This window comes from Bombina bombina, chromosome 6 (genome assembly GCF_027579735.1).
Source record: "Bombina bombina isolate aBomBom1 chromosome 6, aBomBom1.pri, whole genome shotgun sequence".
Taxonomy (NCBI): domain Eukaryota; kingdom Metazoa; phylum Chordata; class Amphibia; order Anura; family Bombinatoridae; genus Bombina; species Bombina bombina.
Window position 1 is genome coordinate 526,916,982 of NC_069504.1, and position 21,067 is coordinate 526,938,048.

The following is a 21,067-nucleotide window of genomic DNA, read 5'->3' on the forward strand; positions in this document are numbered from 1 at the left end:
ATGCTAAACTATTGAAATCAGGTATGCTGGTACAGACTAATGCTGTGCTTCTTCTCATGCAACATTGAAGTCATATGTCACATGGTCTGGAACCCATTTTTTTTTCCAACTAATTTTCATAACTGCTTATGTTACAGAAGTGAAACTTCCTGAGAATACTGCTGCTGTGACTTAGATTTACAATTGTTCAAGAAAAGTGTGTCGGTCACCATCTTGGATTGTACAAAAATCTTCAAAGATCTTCTTCTATGAAACAATTGATTAGAATGAAGCACAATTTTCCATATGTGCTCCTACCAAGGTTGTTCAAACCAAAATTTTTCAAAATTAACATGGCTGACGCAAGCGGTTTTCCATTTTATCATTCTTCAATTGTGTCAGTTTGCAGTTTTTCCACTATTAAACTATGTTAACAGTGTAGTAGACACGTGATTATGTACAGACAAGACCTTGAAATGCAATATTGCAGTGAGTTTGCACTGTGCAGCTGCCATATTGAAATCAAATATTTATAAATTTTCTTGAAACTTAAGTTTGTGCAATATAAAAGCAATATATTACACAGTGTGAGTTGTGACAGACATTTTGTTTTGTACGCGCCATTTTAAAAAACTGCAAAATTCTTCTCTGAAACTACTTATGAGACAGATGTGAAATTTTGTTTATAGAGTTATTATATTATTTTTCAAGAGAAATTTATCGGTCATGTGGTTTGGTGGCCATTATGAATTGTTTGAAAATGCTTAAAGATATGTTTCAATTAAGTTTGTTGACAACTATGTTAAGCACTATTGTCTGTAATATGGAGGCTAAATATCACATAGCCTAGCAGTCATATTGGTTTACATGAAAATTTTGAAAATCTATTTTCTCTGCAATCGTTTATGTTTGAGTTGTGAAATTTGCTGTATAACTTTATGTTGTGATCTAGCTACTCATATGCTGTTGAAAAGGCATCGCACTTGGCCATCCTTGTTGCTGACGCATACACACACACCAGTAAATATACAGGTGAAACTCGAAAAATTAGAATATCGTGCAAAAGTTCATTTATTTCACTAATACAACTTAAAAGGTGAAACTAATATATGAGATAGACTCATTACATGCAAAGCAAGATAGTTCAAGCTGTGATTTGTCATAATTGTGATGATTACGACTTACAGCTCATGAAAACCCCAAATCCACAATCTCAGAAAATTTGAATATTACATGCAATCAATAAAACAAGGATTGTACATAGAACAATATCGGACCTTTGAAAAGTATAAGCATGCATACTGTATGTACTCAAAACTTGGTTTGGGCCCCTTTTGCAGCAATTACTGCCTCATTGCGGCGTGGCATGGAAACTATCAGCCTGTGGCACTGCTGAGGTGTTATGAAAGACCAGGATGCTTCAATAGCGGCCTTCATCTCTTCTGCATTGTTCGGTCTCATGTCTCTCATCTTTCTCTTGACAATGCCCCAAAGATTTTCTATGGGGTTCAGCTCAGGCGAGTTTGCTGGCCAATCAAGCACAGTAATCCCACGGTCTTTGAACCAAGTTTTGGTCCTTTTGGCAGTGTGGGCAGGTGCCATGTCCTGCTGGAAAATGAAGTCAGCATCCCCATAGAGCTTGTCTGCGGAAGGAAGCATGAAGTGCTCCAAAATCTCCTGGTAGACGGCTGCGTTGACCCTGGACTTAATGAAGCACAGTGGACCAACACCAGCAGATGACATGGATCCCCAAATCAACACAGACTGTGGAAACTTCACACTGGACTTCAAGCATCTTGAAGTGTGTGCCTCTCCATTCTTTCTCCATACTCTGGGTCCTTGGTTTCCAAATGAGATGCAAAATTTGCTCTTATCAGAAAAAGGGCTTTGGAGCACTGAGCAACAGACCAGGTCTGTTTTTCTTTAGCCCAGGTAAGACGCTTCTGACGTTGTTTGTTGTTCAGGAGTGGCTTGACAAGAGGAATACGACATTTGAAGCCCATGTCCAGGATCCGTCTGTGTGTAGTGGCTCTTGATGCACTGACTCCAGACTCAGTCCACTCCTTATGAAAAGTCCCCAACACTTTTGAATTGCCTTTTCCTGACAATCCTCTCCAGGCTGTGGTCATCCCTGCTGCATGTGCACCTTTTTTTCCACACTTTTCCCTTCCACATAACTATCTATTAATGTGCTTTGATACAGCACTTTGGGAACATCCAACTTCTTTTGCAATTACCTTTTGAGGCTTTCCCTCCTTATGGAGGGTGTCAATGATTGTTTTCTGCACAACTGTCAGGTCAGCAGTCTTTCCCATGATTGTGATTCCTACTGAACCAGAATTAGAGACCATTTAAAGGCTCAGGAACCCTTTGCAGGTGTTATAGCTTAATTAGCTGATTAGAGTGGGACATTTTGAGTCTAGAATATTGCACCTTTTCACAATATTCTAATTTTCTGAGATTGTGGATTTGGGGTTTTCATGAGCTGTAAGCCATAATCATCACAATTATGACAAATCACGTTTTGAACTATCTTGCTTTGCATGTAATGAGTCTATCTCATATATTAGTTTCACCTTTTAAGTTGCATTAGTGAAATAAATGAACTTTTGCACGATATTCTAATTTTTCGAGTTTCACCTGTATATGGAAATTTCCACTAGTAACTAGTATGAAGTTTTGGTGGAGGATTATAAAAAATGGGGCTTTTTCAAAATATACTAGTTTTTTGTAACTTCCCCCCCTTACTGGTAAACACTACACTTTTCCACATTGGTTAAGCATTTCAAATTAAAGGGTCAGTGTACTTTAACACTGGATCACCCCTTAAAGGGATATGAAACTCCAACATTTTCTTCTGTGAATTAGATAGAGCATACAGTTTTTAAAAAGGTTTCCATATAACTTCTGTTATGAAATTAGCTTTGTTACCATTGGTAGTCTTTTTTTAAGAGATAAGGTAAGGGTATGGAGTACTACATGGCATAAAATAGTGCTGCCATCTAATGCTTTTGCAAAGGGATTAAATTACTGCAAAACTCTGTGCTCCTGCACTTCCAAGAATACTTTTCAACAAAAAAGATACAGTACCAAGAGAATGAAGAAAACAAATATGAAGTTTCATGTTCTATTAATATTGTTCAAATTACTTGTTATACCAGCTGTAGAGTATAAAATCTATGAAAATGTTTTCCTTTAGGTTTGTTTTTGAATATGAACTAGGTGGTTTTGCTCTTTGAAACCACAACCCAATAAATTGGTTGAACTTGCTGGGAGATCAACTATCCTTACATTATCACTCTTTATACACATACATACATAGCCTTCTTATCTCTGTATATATAGATAAAACAACTGAAAATTAAACTTTCAGTACTTAAAAGGGATACTAAACCCAATTCTTTTATTTCATGATTCAGATAGAGCATGCAATTTTAAGCAAATTTCTAATTTACTCCTATTATTTTTTTCTTTGTTCTTTTGCTATCACCTAGATTACAAGTTTTGCGCTATAGAGGGTACGAAACAAAAGTTGTGTTATTTCACCCTCCATAGCGCTGCCATTACGAGTTTCTAAAAAGTCACCTTGTGCATGCGATATGGAGGCAATGAGCTCCACACCGCACAAAATCTAAGGGCTGCTTTGATGTGCTCTTGCACACTTTCCCCATAGACATCAATGAGGGGGAGGTGTCAGAAAAAAAACTAACACTTGAAGCGCGGAATTAAAAATCTTCTTAACACAACCCCATTGATGTCTATGGTGAAAAAAAACACCTTAACATAAACCCCAAGTCTAAACACCCCTAATCTGCTGCCCCCAACATCATGACACCTAAATAAAGTGATTAACCCCTAATCTGCCGCTCCCGACTTTGCCGCCACTAATAAAAGTTATTAACCCCTATTCCACCGCTCCCCGACATCGCTGCCACTATAATAAAGTTATTAACCCCTATTACCCCTCATCCCAACATCAATGACACTATAATAAACCTATTAATCCCTAAACCGCCAGCCCCCCACATCGCAAAACACTAAATGAAACTATTAACCTCTAAACCTATCACCTCTTAACTTTATATTAAAATTACAATATCCCATCTTAAAATAAATAAAAACTTACCTGTGAAATTAAAAGAACCTAAGTTTAAACTAACAATTAACCTAACGTAACTATTATACTAAAATTAAAATAACTACCAATTAAAAAAACTAAATAACACATTAAAAAAAACTAACGCTACTATAAAAAATGTAATCTAAAATTACAAAAAATAAAAAATATTAAATTACAAAAAACTAAATTATCCAAAATAAAAACAATTACACCTAATTTAATAACCCTATAAAAAAAAAACAAAAAAAAAAAACCCTAGCTCTTTTACCTGAAAAAAAAAATACAAAAAACCTAACTCTAAAAAAAAAACCTAAGCTACCCATTGCCCTGAAAAGGGCATTTGTATGGGCATTGCCCTTAAAAGGGCATTTAGCTCTTTTGCATTGCCCTTAAAAGGGCATTAAACTCTTTTAAAAAAAAGCCCAAACTCTAATTTAAAAAAAAAAAAAAAAAAAGGTAAAAGAAAAAACCTAAGACTAACCCCCGACGATCCACTTACAGTTTCTAAAGTCCGGACATCCAGGCGGCGAGAAGTCTTCATCCATCCAGGTGGCGTCTTCTATCTTCATCTCGGCGACGCAGAGCGGGTCCATCCTTAAAGACATCCGGTGCAGAGCGTCCTCTTCATTAGCCAATAGAATTTTAGTAGCTCTCATCCTATTGGCTGATTTGAATTTCAAAAATCAAATCAGCCAATAGGAATGCAAGGAACGCCATTTTGAAAAGGCTCTCTTGCATTAAAGATTCAGTTTATGGCAGCGAAGAGGACGCTCCACGCCGGATGTCTTCAAGGATAGACTCGCTCCATGCCGCCGGGATGAAGATAGAAAATGCCGCCTAGATGGATGAAGACCTCGCCGCCTGGATGTCCGGACTTCAGAAACTGTAAGTGAATCATCGGGGGTTAGTCTTAGGGTTTTTTTTTTTACTTTTTTGAGTGGGGTTTTTTTTTAGATTAGGGTTTGGGCTTTTTTAACCCCTTGAGTGCTAACAACGGCTCTGAGCCCTCGCAGAGTTTCCCACACTGGTGCTAACGACGGCTCAGAGCCGTCGCTAGCACTCTCCCACCTTGAGGGAGATCTGGGCGCTCCCACCCACTCCTACCCTGGCGATCGGGCATGCATAGTGACAGACATTGCCGGAGCTTCACGTTTTGCACGGCGACGTCACACACAATAACGTCACCATGCAACTTTATTAACAATTTACAATGCAAAGTATGGGGAAAGGGGGCATGCTGCTTAGAAGCCTGTATCTCAGGTATCTAAGCAGCTACAGACCCCCAAGACCCACCGTTGGAAAGGTGATCGCCTAACCTTTCCAACAGTGTAAGTCTTGGGGATCTGAAAAGAAAAATACACAAGTTAAAAAATAAATTTAAAAAAAAAAAAAACTTAAATCAGCTTAGCACCCAGGTGGGAAAGTGCTTAGCACTCAAAGGGTTAAAAGAGCTAAATGCCGGGGGCGGAGCCGAGCCAAGGACCAGCATGGCCGCAACTAAGTGTAGCTCCGAGTGAAGTTCCACATAAGGGCTCACAAACAAAGGTTCCCACCGCTCAAAACACCCCAAGCAATGCCTGGGCAGACTACTAACACCCAGAGGCATCAAACGGATCAAAGGGTTTAAATGTAAAGAGCACCCAAACAGAGAAACAATTGCTGATCACAACAACGCAGCAGGATATAGTGAAGCGCCATCTTAGACCCACCGCTCACACGCCGCAATATCACAAGACCCGATCGAGGAACAGAAGCTGCCGACAGAGAAGAAAATACCAAGTGGAGATAAGTATACCTCCCGACCACGCACATACCAATCGCGGCAATTCATAACACGAATGTTACTCCACGCCCATGCCTCCAAGCACCGGACAACAGTAGGCCCAAATATTAAACTACCGTCAACGGACCATAACATGAACCTGTAACCGGGTGGCCATACAGCTACCATATAGCCTGCTAGAAGTGAAGCACATAGAACAAATTGAGACTCCCATACATTACAATTCAGGGTAACATCGAATGTAGCACAGACAAGGGCCCGGAATGTTATGAACTATAAAAAGATTTGCTAAGAGGCACAGCTGCAGCAAAATAACCAGTTCTAATAAACAGCCACAGGCTGACTTTTCATACAGCAAAAGGAGTGTAATAACCGGGACTTATAATTGCAGATAACAGCATTATTCAAATAGAACACCTTATTTCACTCTATAAAAACACACTGCACCAGAATGACGTCTAAACGTTTGCCTAAGGGAGACAAAGCTAACAAACCATCTGTGCAACCAACTCCTAAACTAAACTCCTTTTTTAAAGCAATGGATGCTAAAACAAATACAGCTCCAAGCTCCCCACACAGCTCTGAAAGTACACACGAAGAAGAAGTGGATAACTCTCCAACAGACCTCCTTACTCCTATAACTAAAGCTGATTTAAAATCTCTGCCATCTAAGGAGGACTTTACAGCATTTATGGCCCAAGTCAGTTTGCTTATAAAAGAAGGACTTTCGGATGTTAAAAAAGAAATCACTGACTTGGGTAACAGAGTGCATGACTTAGAAAACCATGCAGAAGAAATATCAGAACCAATTAACCTACATTCCCTGCAACTCCAACAGCAAACAGAGGAGATAAGACAAATGCAGATGCAGATTGAAGATCTAGACAATCGTGGCAGGCGCCAAAATTTGCGAATCAGGGGAGTAACGGAAAAAATCTCAAGCACTGAACTCCAGAAATACTTACAAGGCCTATTCAACTTCCTTCTTGACAACGAGGAAGATACGGACATCTCATTAGACAGAGTACACAGGGCGCTGAAACCTAAACCCTCTCCCAAAGCTCCGCCAAGAGACATTATTCTGAGGTGCCATAACTTCAAAGACAAAGAAAAACTACTGAATGCCGCAAGAAAAAAAGCACCAATTTACAAAGACGGAGATACAATACAAATCTTTGCAGATCTCAGCCCGCTAACTCTCACTAGAAGGCGGGATGTCAAGTTCTTAACTACTCACTTACAAGACCACCAAATCCCATATCGCTGGGGATTCCCTTTCGCACTTAGAGTAACAAAAGACAACAAGGAAATCACTTACAAAGACCTAGAAGATCTCAACTCCTTTTGCACACAACTTAACATTCCACTGCCGAAGCATATACCCCAAACAACAGACCAAGAGGAAGGCGAACCAACATCTGATCGACACCCTCTAAAACTACAGAGACAAAAATGGAACACAGTACCCAAGAAGCGTAAAATTGACCCCAACACCTCCAGCCCGACGCTGAACACCCCTGCAAACCCACCTTGAGGTTTAACCCCCCACTATCTGGAACTTTAACTACCTAACTAACCCCACTTCTACTCCTAGAAGAGACTATGACTCCCCAGCGAGTAGTATATTTTAACTCTTAAGATGCTGGTTTATAGACAATCCAATGTTACAGCATAATATCCCCCTGCTCACCCTTTTTCCCCCCCAGAAGACTTATACCACTATAATCAATAGCCCCATAATAAGAGGGAACCCCACCTTAATATAATTTAGCACTAGCCCTATTTTGAGGAACGGTAGTAACCCCAATTTACTACCACTCTCCCCCCATCCTGTTTCAGATTTAAGTCCGAACCTAGATTTAGACTTGAATTTGCATTTAATGTTATTTACTGTAATTTTAATTTTGTTATGTTACATTTCTCAATGCATGTTTTTGTATTTTAGATACTCTGCAAAATCCGGATCGATACACTGGCTCACACTCTACTCATCTAATGTTCACAGTAAGCACTACAACTCTACAAAGACCTCCTCAGTACACTACGCCTCCAAGAAGCACATAATCCTCCTATATGGTAAGACAAACCTGGAAAACTTAATAGCAGATGCTCACACAAACATTACTCATGACCCCTAGATCTCTCACAATAATATCTCAAAACGCCAAAGGTTTAAATTCACCTACAAAAAGGTCAGTTGCAATACATTGGTTCACTAAGCAAAGAGGCTCCATCATATTCCTACAAGAGACACATTTCTCCCGCACAAACGAACCCAGATTTTCGAACAAACACTTCCCTCTCAGTTTTTTTAATTCCCACGAAAGGAAAATAAATGGTGTAGGAATCCTCCTCCACTCATCCCTACCCTTCCAATTATTCCATAACATATCAGACAAAGAAGGGAGGATATTAATCTTAGTAGGCCTACTTTACAATAGACCAATTACTTTAGTTAATGTATATGCTCCCAACACAAATAAAAGCAGATTTTTCAACACTCTCAACCGCATGATCCATGAATCACGTAAAGGCACAGTAGTACTGGGGGGAGACTTAAACGTTACCTTAGACCCTATACTTGATTCTACCTCCTTAAACACAAACAACACATCACGTCCCCCTAATGCTACTTACTCATGTCTTAAACAACTGGGACTCATAGACACATGGCGACTACAACACCCTACACAACGCGGGTATTCCTTTTACTCACATCCTTGGTCCATGTACTCAAGACTAGACTATCTTTTTCTAGACCAATCTAGCCTATCCCTATTATCCAATACTGACATATTACCAACAGCATGGTCAGATCACTCTATGGTGACCTTGGATCTAAGCTGGCCTGACACTCCACTTTACCCATACACATGGCGACTTGATCCCTACCTCCTTCACCACCCACCAACAGCCCAAAAACTCAAGACAGCACTAACAGAATACTTCAACTTGAATGCTAACCTAGAAACACACCCGATGTTCGTATGGGAAGCACATAAAGCAGTAATACGCGGAGAATGTATAAAACACAAAGCATACATCACAAAACAATACAACTCTCAGCTAAACGCCCTCACCAACAGCCTCAATGACCAAGAAACTCGACATAAACAATCCCCCTCAGACAAAACTCTTCTAATAGCGCTGACAGCTACACGAAAGAAACTTAATGCACTACTGTACACTGAAACCCAAAGAAAAATGCTAAACCTACGAAAGAAATACTACTATGAAGGGAACCGTCCAGGCAAAATCCTTGCCAATACCCTGAAAGATAAGAATACCCTTACACATATTCACAAGCTCAGAACTAAACAAGGAGACTATGTAGTTGACAGCAAAGAGATAGCAGCCCACTTCCGTAGTTTCTACCAGCAATTATACAACCTGACAAAAACTGATTCACTTGACCACGTACAAACTATGAAAGCGTACATAACTTCAGCAGACTTAAACAAATTATCACAAACCCAAGTAAACGATCTAGAAGCAGATATAACATTAACAGAAATAGTGAAAGCCATCCGGAGCCTTCCAACAGGCAAGAGTCCAGGACCTGACGGATTAACCAATCAATACTACAAAACACATTGTCCTATTTTAGCTCCACATTTACTAAATCTTTTTAAATCCTTAGACGAAGGCACACAACTCTCTATAGATTCTCTAACAGCCCATATATCTGTAATTCTGAAACCAGAAAAACCCCAAGAGGACCCAGGTAGCTACCGGCCTATATCGCTGCTAAACACAGACCTTAAGATTTTGGGGAAAATCATAGCGAACCGCATAAACTCCATCCTTAATGATATAGTCCACACAGATCAAGTAGGATTTGTCCCTGGCCGAGAAGCCAGGGACAATACTATCAGAGCCTTAACCCTCATAGAATATGCCAGGACCCACGATATAGAATCCGTAATGATAGCCATCGACGCCGAGAAGGCATTTGATCGAACAGATTGGCAGTTCCTTCTAGAAACGCTTAAAAACATTGGATTTGGCCCAAAAATAATTAACAGAATATTTAATCTATACTCCCACCCAAATGCAAAAATAAAAGCTAATGGTATACTATCAGACTCTTTCCCCATACACAACGGCACGCGCCAGGGCTGCCCCCTATCCCCGATCCTATTCATTTTAACGATGGAGGTCCTCACTTCTCATGTTCGTAAAAACCAAAACATCAAAGGAATATCATTCAACAACCAATCCTATAAAATCGCAGCATTTGCTGATGACTTATTATTCTCAGTTACCTCACCCCTCACAACTATCCCAGAACTTCTAACAGAACTAGACAGATATGGGCGATATTCAAACTTTCTAGTTAACAAACAAAAGTCAGAGATCTTGAATATTAATTTACCAGAAACTAAATTTCAATCATTAGCGAAGATATGCCCATTAAAATTAAGAAAGGATTCAATAAAATACTTAGGAATTCACCTCGCCCCCAAACAAAAAACTCTCTTCGATAAAAATTACGTAACTTTATTAAACAATACACAACTAGATCTTCAGACATGGGCAAGTAAACCTCTCTCATGGTGGGGTCGAATCCAAGCCTTAAAGATGACCACACTTCCTAGGATTACATATATACTTCAGACATTACCTATGCACTTACCCCGATGGTACCTGAACCGTTTTCAAAATAGCCTTAATTCCTTTGTATGGGGGAAAACTAAGCCTAGAGTCAACAGAGATACGATGTATAGGTCAACTACTGACGGAGGGCTAGGACTACCAAAAATTGAGGAGTACTACCTAGCGGTCACATTACAAAGAATACTTGACTGGCACGGGAAACAAGAATGCAAGGCACGAGTAGCATTAGATTCTCACATACTCAGAGCTCCACTGGTACAAGCGTTGTGCTGGGTACCTAGCAAATTAAGACCACCCCAGTGCAGACACCTAGATATCCACAAACACTTATTCCAGACCTGGGACCAAATTACGTCCTCCAGACCATACATATCGACTCCCAGATCTCCCCTTTTTCCGATCGTTCTAAACACAGAGATGGTGGGTGGTCTTGATAATGGATTTCAGAGGCTCTCTGAATGGGACTATACCATCCCTTTACTAAATTTCACGGAAGCAGGCAAACTACTAGAAAGAGACAAATTAACCAACATAGCACAAGGCAAATACAACAATTGGCTAAAATACGCACAATTACACCATTTCGTTCACACCTCCCCATTCAAAATGGACTTACTAAGGCCACCCACCACATTTGAAGCATTATGCCATGGAGGGATTATCCCAAGGGGAACACTTTCGCTTTCCCGTAAACTATTAATCAAAAACACCAGAGACTCCCTACCCCCATACTCAGCCAAATGGAACACAGATATAGATAGTCACATACCAGATGAAAACTGGGCCAACATATTTAAGTCAATCAAAAAATCCTCAACCTCACCAGTAATACTAGAGCTTAACTACAAGATTATAACGAGATGGTATTTAACCCCGTCAAAGCTAAGTAGTATTTACCCAAACCTATCAGACAAATGCTGGCGATGCAGCAAGAGACATGGTAACCTACTTCACATGTGGTGGCGATGCCCTAAAGTACGCCCCCTATGGAAGGCAGTAGAGCAACACTTTAAGCAAAGTTTATCAGCTGAATTTATACTAAGCCCACAAATAGCATTACTCAATGATCTCCCTAATTTACCATGTCGCTTGCGACTCTTGGTGCTCCAAATAGGCCTTAACAGCGCGAGGAAATTAATAGCCCGCAATTGGAAGAAACATCTAACCATAACTAAAGCAATGTGGCTTGAAGAAGTTGAGGAGCAATTCACACTAGAACAATACGGCTACCTGTGCCGTAACAAAGTAAATACCCTGCTAGATGCCAAATTTCTCTGGCAAGAATCCCTACATACAGCAATTACCTCACATACCCCTAGAAATGCCACTCCTTCCCCCTAGGGAACTATACTAAACATCACCAAACAGAAAAGTTGTAAACCCTCTTCAGGTAATATACTGATTATGCTACACTTCGAGAAACATTTAACCCAAGAGCCAGTGACGATCCGGATAAAGACATAAAGACATGCAGTTGTAAGTTAATATGTTTATTCTATTGAATAGTTTGTTTGTTTATTGGTTAACCTGTTCTCTAACCTACATGGACTAACTGATTACAGTATATAAAGTAACAACGACACTCATGAACATATTGCTCTAATTAGCAATTTTTGACAATGTAAAATAATCTTCATGCTGATATTTGTTGTTATGAATATTTAAATTTTCAATAAAAAGAAAATAAAAAAAAAAAAAAGAGCTAAATGCCCTTTTCAGGGCAATGCAAAAGAGCTAAATGAGTCAGATAGAGCATGACATTTTAAGCAACTTTCTAATTTACTCCGATTATCAAATGTTCTTTATTCTCTTGGTATCTTTATTTGAAATGCAATAATGTAAGTTTAGATGCCGGCCCATTTTTGGTGAACAACCTAGGTTGTCCTTGCTGATTGGTGGATAAATTCATCCACCAATCAAAAACTGCTGTCCAGAGTTCTGAACCAAGAAAAAAGTTTAAATGCCTTCTTTATCATATAAAGATAGCAAGAGAACGGAGAAACATTGATAATAGGAGTAAATTAGAAAGTTGCTTAAAATTGCATGTTTTATCTGAATCACGAAAAAAAAAAATTGGGTTCAGTGTCCCTTTAAGGGCAATGTCCATACAAATGCCCTTTTCAGGTTTTTGTTAGAGTTAGGTTTTTATTTTGGGGGGTTTTGTTGGGTGGTGCGTTTTACTGTTGGGGGTCAGAGTTTTTTTTTCAGGTAAAATGGCTGATTTCTTTAGGGCAATGCCCTACAAAAGGCCCTTTAAAGGGCTATTAGTAGTTTATTGTAGGCTGGGGGGGCTTTTTTATTTTTATAGGGCTATTAGATTAGGTGTAATTTTTTTTATTTTGGATAATTTCGTTTGTTATTTTTTTTTATTCAGTGTTTGTTATTTTTTGTAATTTAGTATTTTTAAATTTTTGTAATTTTAGATTAAAATTTTTTTTTAATAGTGTTAGGTTTTTTTAATGTGTTATATAGTTTTCTTAATTGGTAGTTTTTTTAATTTTAGTATAATATTTGCTAGGTTCGTTTTTTAAACTTTCACAGGTAAGTTTTTATTTATTTTAAGATAGGGATATTGCAATTTTAATTTAAAGTTAGGGGGTTGTTAGGTTTAGGGGTTAATAGTTTAGTTTTTTGCGATGTGGGGGGCTGGCGGTTTAGGGGTTAATGGGTTTATTTAGTGGTGGCGATGTTGGGGAGCGGCGGAATAGGGATTAATAACTTTTATTAGTGGCGGCGATGTTGAGAGCGGCAGATTAGGGGTTAACTATTATAGTGTTGACGATGCGGTAGGGCGGCGGAATATGGGTTAATAGGTAACTTATGGGTGTTAGTGTACTTTGTAACATTTTAGTTATGAGTTTTGTGTAACAGTTTTGTTGCGCAAAACTCATAACTACTGGTCTCAGATAGCAGAAAGGATTGCGTCTGTATAGTCTGTAACACAAGCATTTTAACCTCACCGCACAACCTGTAATATCGGAGCTATGGTAATCCAACGCAAAAACGTAATTTTTTTGAGTGCGGGATTGATGTTGTGTTACAGGCTAAAATGCTTGCAGTATAGCTATACTGACAAGACTCATAATGGCTGCGTTACAGTTTGTACGCTGAAATGGCCATTTTTTCAGCGTTAAAACCGTAACGCAAAACTCGTAATCTAGGTGTTTGGTGGCTAAATGCTTTTTCAAATAATCAGCAAATGCTACCCAGGTGCTGAACTAAAAACGGGCCAGCTCCTAAGCTTAGATTCCTGCTTTTCAAATAAAGATAGCAAGAGAACAAAGAAAAAATGACAATAGGAGTAAATTAGAAAGTTGCTTAAAATTGCATGCTCTATCTGAATCATGAAATAAGAAATTTGGGTTCCTTTAACTCTACTACTCCCCATTGGGAATGTAATTGTTTTTTTCTACTGGTTATATTTCCATAGCAAATAGTTAAGTATTGAAATGTTCAGTACAGGAGGGCAGCTATTTCAAATGACATAATAAAGCTAATAAAGCTATTTGCAATCATTTGAATACACACTAGATAATAGGGAACACATTAAAGAGTAGAAAATTGTACAGTTCACTGTCCCTTTAAGTTAATATCAGTCTATAAACAATTACAATGCATACACAGAACTCCATATTAGACTATAAAAAGTGTACAGTATGTCCTAACTTACCAGTTCCTTGCTTTTCATACATTCCATAACTGTCTGAAAAAGATGAACTGCTTCAGACTGACTGAAGTTAAAAGTCTTTTTGATTGTTGAAATGATTTCTGATTCAGACCCCTCAGGCAGATTTCTAAAAAACGTAAAGCAAGGGCATAGTCAATAATACAGTTCTTCCTTATTTTTTAAGTAACAAAATTAAACAAAACTAATCATACCCTCCTTCTTCTGTTTGCTTGTAGACATAAGCCAATATATCAGCAGCTCTGCCAGTTCCTTCACACACTACAACTGGGACAGGTGGACTTTCGTGGAGATATTCCAATACAGTCAATATTATATTCGGTCCACCTTCAAAGATTAATGCCACTACCGGGACACCTTGGCCAATTCCTAAATATAGGGAAGAACACAACAGATATATATATATATATATATATATATATATATATATATATATATATATATATATATATATATAATTGTGAAAAATCTTAGAGTTCCAGTTTCATTATAAAGAATTCCTAATAATTCACAAGATTTTAGGCTTACGTGCATGAATACGCTGCAAGTTGATGGACTTTTCTAGTTCCCGCCGTACACTCACTTCAGCTCCATATTTTCCTACAGTGCCATCATCCACAAGTATGAAATGGGAATGGAGATTGTTCAGAACGTTGAGTTTGCTCAGAGGATTTAGCAAGGTTTGATATGGTGCAATAACCTTAAAAGAATGTTAAACTTGTTCATTTTTACACACACATCTATTTATATATATAATTTACTCTTTATTATTCACAAATGTGTCACTCAAATAAATTAGACCCTTTAAAGGAATTAAATTACTCAATAGTTATACTCCAAAGATTATAGCCTGAGACCTAACAATTATAAGTGGCCAATCACATAGGTTAATCCTTAGCCCAGTTATAATATATATTATTGTAATAGTAAACATGTCTCTAAGTTACTACACTTTTATATAGTGTGGTTAAGTACATTGCTTTAGGCATTAAGGATTCCAATAGGTAAAGGAAGTTGGCGAACTAAGTCAAGTCCAGGACATCATTAAAGGAATGAAATCTATTAGGGGGTGTACTCTTTTTGAGAGTGCCTATTGGTAGCATAGGAGGGCCATAGTAACCAATAGCTAGTGAGGTTAGCCTATATTAATTAGTGCAGGGCATTAGGGCATTATGCAGTCTATGATTAAGGCTCCATAGGAGCTGAAACGCGTCAGAAGCCCACCCCAGCCCTCCTCATGACCCTCATTCATAGCCATTTTCTTGCCCATTTTTTGTTATACTGAAGGTTTTAATAAAATACCACTTAGCTTTGAGCTCTTCCTTGTCTGGACTTTTCCTTGATTATATATATATATATATATACACACACCACACTTTTTTAAATATATATATATATATATATATATATATATATATATATATATATATATATATATATACACACACACACTAACATATATATATATATTTATGTATTTATGTATTTATTTTCACATACATCTCTTCCAACAAGATCATTTCTGTTTTCAATAACTCCCCAAGGTGCAATTCCAATTGTGCAAATCTTTCGAGATGATCTTGATGCGTGTTCTTTCAGGGCATCACCAACATGTTTTGCAACACCTATACAATGAAAGAACAATTGACAAATTAACGATAACTGAGCGTGTGGTAACACTAAAAAGTGATTTATAAAGATTTAAATCTTGTGATGAATAATAATTCTACATTATTTCAATATATAAAAATGAAACTATGAAAGGTGGCCTTTAGGTGGTATTTGACTACAGACAGGTGGCAGTCACTACACACACTACATATGTCAGTGTGTTTTAAGGAATGTGGGGAAAGGGGTACCTACTTACATATGTGGTGGGAAAATCAATCTTACAAAGTACTGGGTAGAGGCGTCTAGACTTGACTGTTGTCTGTAAAAATTATTGACAGACAACTTGGCCATAACCTATTTGATAAACATTATTTAGCAAAAATAAATTCATTTTGCAAGCTCTCTGCCTTCTCTATCTTGTCTTTATTTATTGTACACCCTGTATAGCACTGCAGAAGCTGCTGGTGAATTACAAATAACAATAACAACAATAATTCAATGTGCAAAATATGTTCTTAAATAAATAGCATTATTTATTTTTTACCAGCATTAACGCCTCCGGTTATTATCCAGGCTCCTGTTGTCACTGCTGCTTTAATGAGTCCTTTGCCAATTAATTGTTTGATTCGTGGATGAAGCTCAAATTTCTGCATTCCGCCATGAACAGAGATGACTAGTTTGGGCAACTCCATTTGCCATTCTTTTAGCATCAATTGTAGAATGGTTTCAGGTTTAGAGTCGTAGGACAATCTTACGTACTTTGGAAGAGGTGGAAATAACAAAGTTAATTTAAATTAACAGAAAATTCATATGCAACAGTTGCTAAAGCAAAATAAAGCATTATTGCTTCTTTACCGTCAGCAAAGGAGAAGCAATGCACTACTACACTGAAGTGGAACATGGCTGCTGAGCCAATCAGAGGTGGCATATATGTGTGTTGCTGCCAATCACTAGCCTTAGTTTCAGCTAAGGATTAGTAATGTTTTCCTGATCCTGAGTTGACTTTAGTAATAATAATAATAATAATAATAATTAGACCATGTTCCTGTTGGTTTGATTTTTCTTTATGCTTCTGTTAAACCAAAAAAGATTTTCTTACTTTGATTAAAACATGTAGCACTTTATCCACCTTTTAATTTTTTATATGCACAGTATACATCAGCAATCAGATACATCACTGCAAAAGGTCTCCATAAATAAAGGTTTTAAAAGCATATTATTAGCAAAATTTGCATTGCTCTGAATTTCAGATGTGATACAAATTAGTTTCTGCAGTGATCATTCACTCTATAGAATGTAGCAGGGTCAGACTTTTGAAGGCTAGAGTAAGCATTTCTAGTTAAAGCAAGAATTGGAAAAACACAATTTTTATATAAATATAATAACTAAACTCAATAAACTGAGTTTAAAAACAAGAAATCAGCTAGCATGGAAGCAGGTTATATTAGCTCTATCAGTTTGAAAAAAAAAGTAAAGGTCTACACAGACTAGGAAGCAGTTGTGGGGTGTGAAGGATCAAGCATTGTGATAGAGCCCTGCAAGAAAAGAAAAAAAACACTGGAGCAGTTGCATTGCATCCCTTTGTCAAAGCAGTCTTAAAGGGACACTCAAGTCAAATATAAACTTTCATGATTCAGATAGAGCATGCAATTTTTAATATCTTTCCAATTTACTTCCATTAACAAAAACATAAATTATGCTTACCTGATAATTTTCTTTTCTTCTGACGGGAAGAGTCCACAGCTGCATTCATTACTTTTGGGAATTTAGAACCTGGCCACCAAGAGGAGGCAAAGACACCCCAGCCAAAGGCTTCAAATACCTACCCCACTTCCCTCATCCCCCAGTCATTCTGCCAAGGGAACAAGGAACAGTAGGAGAAATATCAGGGTGAAAAAAGGTGCCAGAAGAACAAAAATGTACTGCCGCCCCATAGATAAAGCACGGGCGGGAGCTGTGGACTCTTCCCGTCAAAAGAAAAAAAAATTATCAGGTAAGCATAATTTATGTTTTTCTTCTTAAATGGGAAGAGTCCACATCTGCATTCATTACTTTCAGGAAAACAATACCCAAGCTAGAGGACATTGAATGCAAACAAAGGGTGGGTACAAAAAAAGGCGGCTCCTTTGAAAGGCACTACAGCCTGAAATTACTTGTCACCCCACAAACAACTACATACGACAAGGGAAAAACCGGAAGCCCGAGTAACCACTCATCAGTAACGCAACCTGTAAAGCCGTGCTAGAGACCACTCAGACCCAGAGTCTGCTGAGCACAAAGGCTTCCAAGAGTCAGCCCCGCGGCACTCAACTCCTACAGAAAACATGTCTGACCTACCCCCCCCCCCCAAAAAAAAAACAAAAAAAACCCCACCTCTAATCAACCCCCGAGAGGGAGAGTAGAGGAACCCATAAGAGATCCGAAGGACCATCCAACACGGGCTCCAGTCAAACTGGTCAAAAATCCCTATCTACCCCCGAGAGGGAGAATAGAAGACCCCATGAGATCTTCAAAGGGCCCAATCCAACCTAGAGCAACCCGAGGTTGCAACAGGACCACTGTCCAGGGAAACAAATTCCTTAAGAGGACAAGGACAAGGACCAGCAGATAAGTCCATAGTCAGGAAAAACGTCACTAGGATGACCAGAAAGTCACCCTCATATCCCTGACACCGCACCATACCAACCATGGTGTTCCAGAAAACCGCGAGTTCCCCCTTACAACCTAAACAAGTCAAAACCTGTCAGGCTAGACAAGCAGAGACAAGCAGACACAGAAAAACTGTCCTAGCAGCTTAAAAAAGAAAAAGAGCTCTCCAAGAGGGCACAGAGTCACCTGTGAGCAAAAACTCGCAATGACCAATCACCAGACAGCAAAGCTGTCCGGAGCCATCGTGGGACACATTCCACAGAGAAGTGCTGAATAATCTCGACAACAGCTCCCCTCCAAAGAACGTTTCATCCTGGCAGCAGACGCCGCCAGTAGAGAGATGGGCACGAAGAGTACCCCCATTAAAGGGGAGGACAGATTCAATACCAGCAAACGGCCCATACTGCAAAAAGCAGACTGATCCCCTGCCTTCCTTGCAGGATAACGGTCCCAGCCCAAAGGCTAGTGAAAGACCGAAAAAAGAGTCTCAGACCCTTGGAAGAAAAAGGATGGATCTATGAGGAATCAAACCCCCAGAGTAGGACTCTGACCGAACTAGCAGGCTACCCTGAACCATGACAGGAACCTCATGCTCGGGTCCAAGGACCCCTAACACAGCAGTCTTCCATAAAGAAGGAACACTCTTCAAAGGAAGAAAAGTACTCTGACCCACAACATTCCGATACCAGAATTCAATTCCGAGATGAGAACGCAAGAGTGAAAAAACCCTACGAGGCGAAAAAACAATGACCCACAAGTTCTTCATAGATACTGAGGTACCTCCCATCCAGGAGAACACGTAAGAATCCCTTTACTTTAACCCTAGGTGAGAAGAAGAGGATTAGGCAACGGTAACCACCATACCAATAGAGGCTAAATCCCATATTGTCAGTCCAGTTGGGACAACAACTGGAGCCTACCATAAGCATCAAATGTCCCAGCAGACAAGTAGGGATCTGTCAGAATCAAACTAAAGCTTCAGGCTGATATAAATCTCCCATGAGTCAGAAATCCCCACCCGCTCCAAAGGGACACATGGGAGAACCAAACCCTAGGGTTAAGCAGGACCATCCATATCCGTTCCAGGCAAGATACATGGTCCTAAGCCGGAGTTCTCAAAAAAACGGAAACGATCTGAAGATCTAAAGCTCCTTAAGAACCCATAAGCTGCCTCCTGTGGTTAGGAGCGCACCCAGACAGAGCCTTCTGCAATCTAAATCTTTAGATGTAAAGAAGGTAGCAACATAGACAAACCCAAGAGTCTGAAAAAGACTCCCTACCGGTTTAGAAAAAGGGCATCTAGTACCCCTGGATCACAAGGTAATCCATGTAGACAGGCCCAACACTGGAGAATATAAATGGTCAATCTTCTGACCCAGGCAGGCGAAAAGACTGCAACTGACCCCAGACCTCCTACCCTTAAGCCCAAAGGGCTAGATCTGCAAAAGATCGACGGATAGCATCCGAGAGTCTAAAGATCATGGTATGACAAGAGGCAGTTCTTATCTTGAGAAGACAACAATTACCAGAGATCCTTGAAGGATCAGTCTCCCGACATCCTTAAAATGGAATAACAACAGGACCCTCGCAGCTCCTGGTAGAAAGGCAGGGTGGCTACTGAGCAAACGAAACTGAGAAAAAAGGAAGAATATGCCTGAACAAATTACCCAACCCAAGACGGGAGGGAAGGAAACATCACAACCGCAAAAGGAATGCGACTATGCCACAGAGCCGTCATACGGAGATACCGCAAGTGAAGACGTAAGTTGTCCACCAGATACTAGACCTCCGGAAGTCAATCCCATCTCCAGACTCCAAAGGAATGGAAACCTATGGTTCCGAGTCCCCAGGGACCCTAGGAACCACAATGACTTCTGAAAAAGTCGTCATCTCAAGAAATATTGCCAAAAAGAACCAACTTATATCGAAGATCACAGCAGAACTGCCTAAGGTCCAAGAAAAATCGACCTGAAGTTTCGATAATATGAACTAGAAAACATAACTTTGGACATAACCAAAGTGCGCAACTTCTGAGGAAGTGCCCATGCAACCACTAAATCACAAGTATTAGTTCCAAAGAAAAAAATATTCCCAAAACAGAAGTTATATCAGACATGAGCTTATACAAACAAATCAAATACATCCTATCCGGATCAAAAATAAAAGTAAGGCAGCACTCGTGGGTGAACGCCCAAAGAAAAAAAAGTACGCCAACCGGACCAGCGTGTCAGAGGCCCCTTTCACCCAAGCTCAAAACGGAACCGATACATAAAAGAAAGAAAAATGGAGACATGAAAGGATATTAGCTTCATCCCCAAGCATCTAACCTAGTATGCCATCCGGCATCTAAGGCCTCAGATACCTCGGCCCACTAGGACTGGGATCCTCTAGCAACGCTAAAACATGCCATAGTAGGCCACGAAGACGTGCCAACCTATAATGGAAGGCAAAATTATCCCACGTCGGATCGACAAACGACTCCGGCCCCAAGGTTGGGGCCCCTGAAGCCTCAGAGGCCCCTGCTTCCCCAGGAGGCTGAACTGATTTGGACAATCCCACGCCCGACGGGCACCGATTGACAGAATACGGACAGTATCTTAAAAATAATTCACTATGGAGATAC

At 39.4% G+C, this 21,067-nt stretch overlaps 1 protein-coding gene across 1 annotated transcript in view; it reads right to left on the bottom strand.

The window, feature by feature from the left end:
- TRPM7 (transient receptor potential cation channel subfamily M member 7) overlaps positions 1-21,067 on the bottom strand; it is a 626,812-nt gene that overhangs the window by 428,725 nt on the left and 177,020 nt on the right. The window contains exons 5-9 of the mRNA XM_053717440.1: positions 16,340-16,553; positions 15,685-15,809; positions 14,713-14,884; positions 14,379-14,553; positions 14,170-14,293 (exon numbers count right to left, since the gene is read on the bottom strand). Of these exons, the coding sequence (XP_053573415.1) occupies positions 14,170-14,293; positions 14,379-14,553; positions 14,713-14,884; positions 15,685-15,809; positions 16,340-16,553 (810 nt within the window). The remainder of the gene's footprint in view (positions 1-14,169; positions 14,294-14,378; positions 14,554-14,712; positions 14,885-15,684; positions 15,810-16,339; positions 16,554-21,067) is intronic.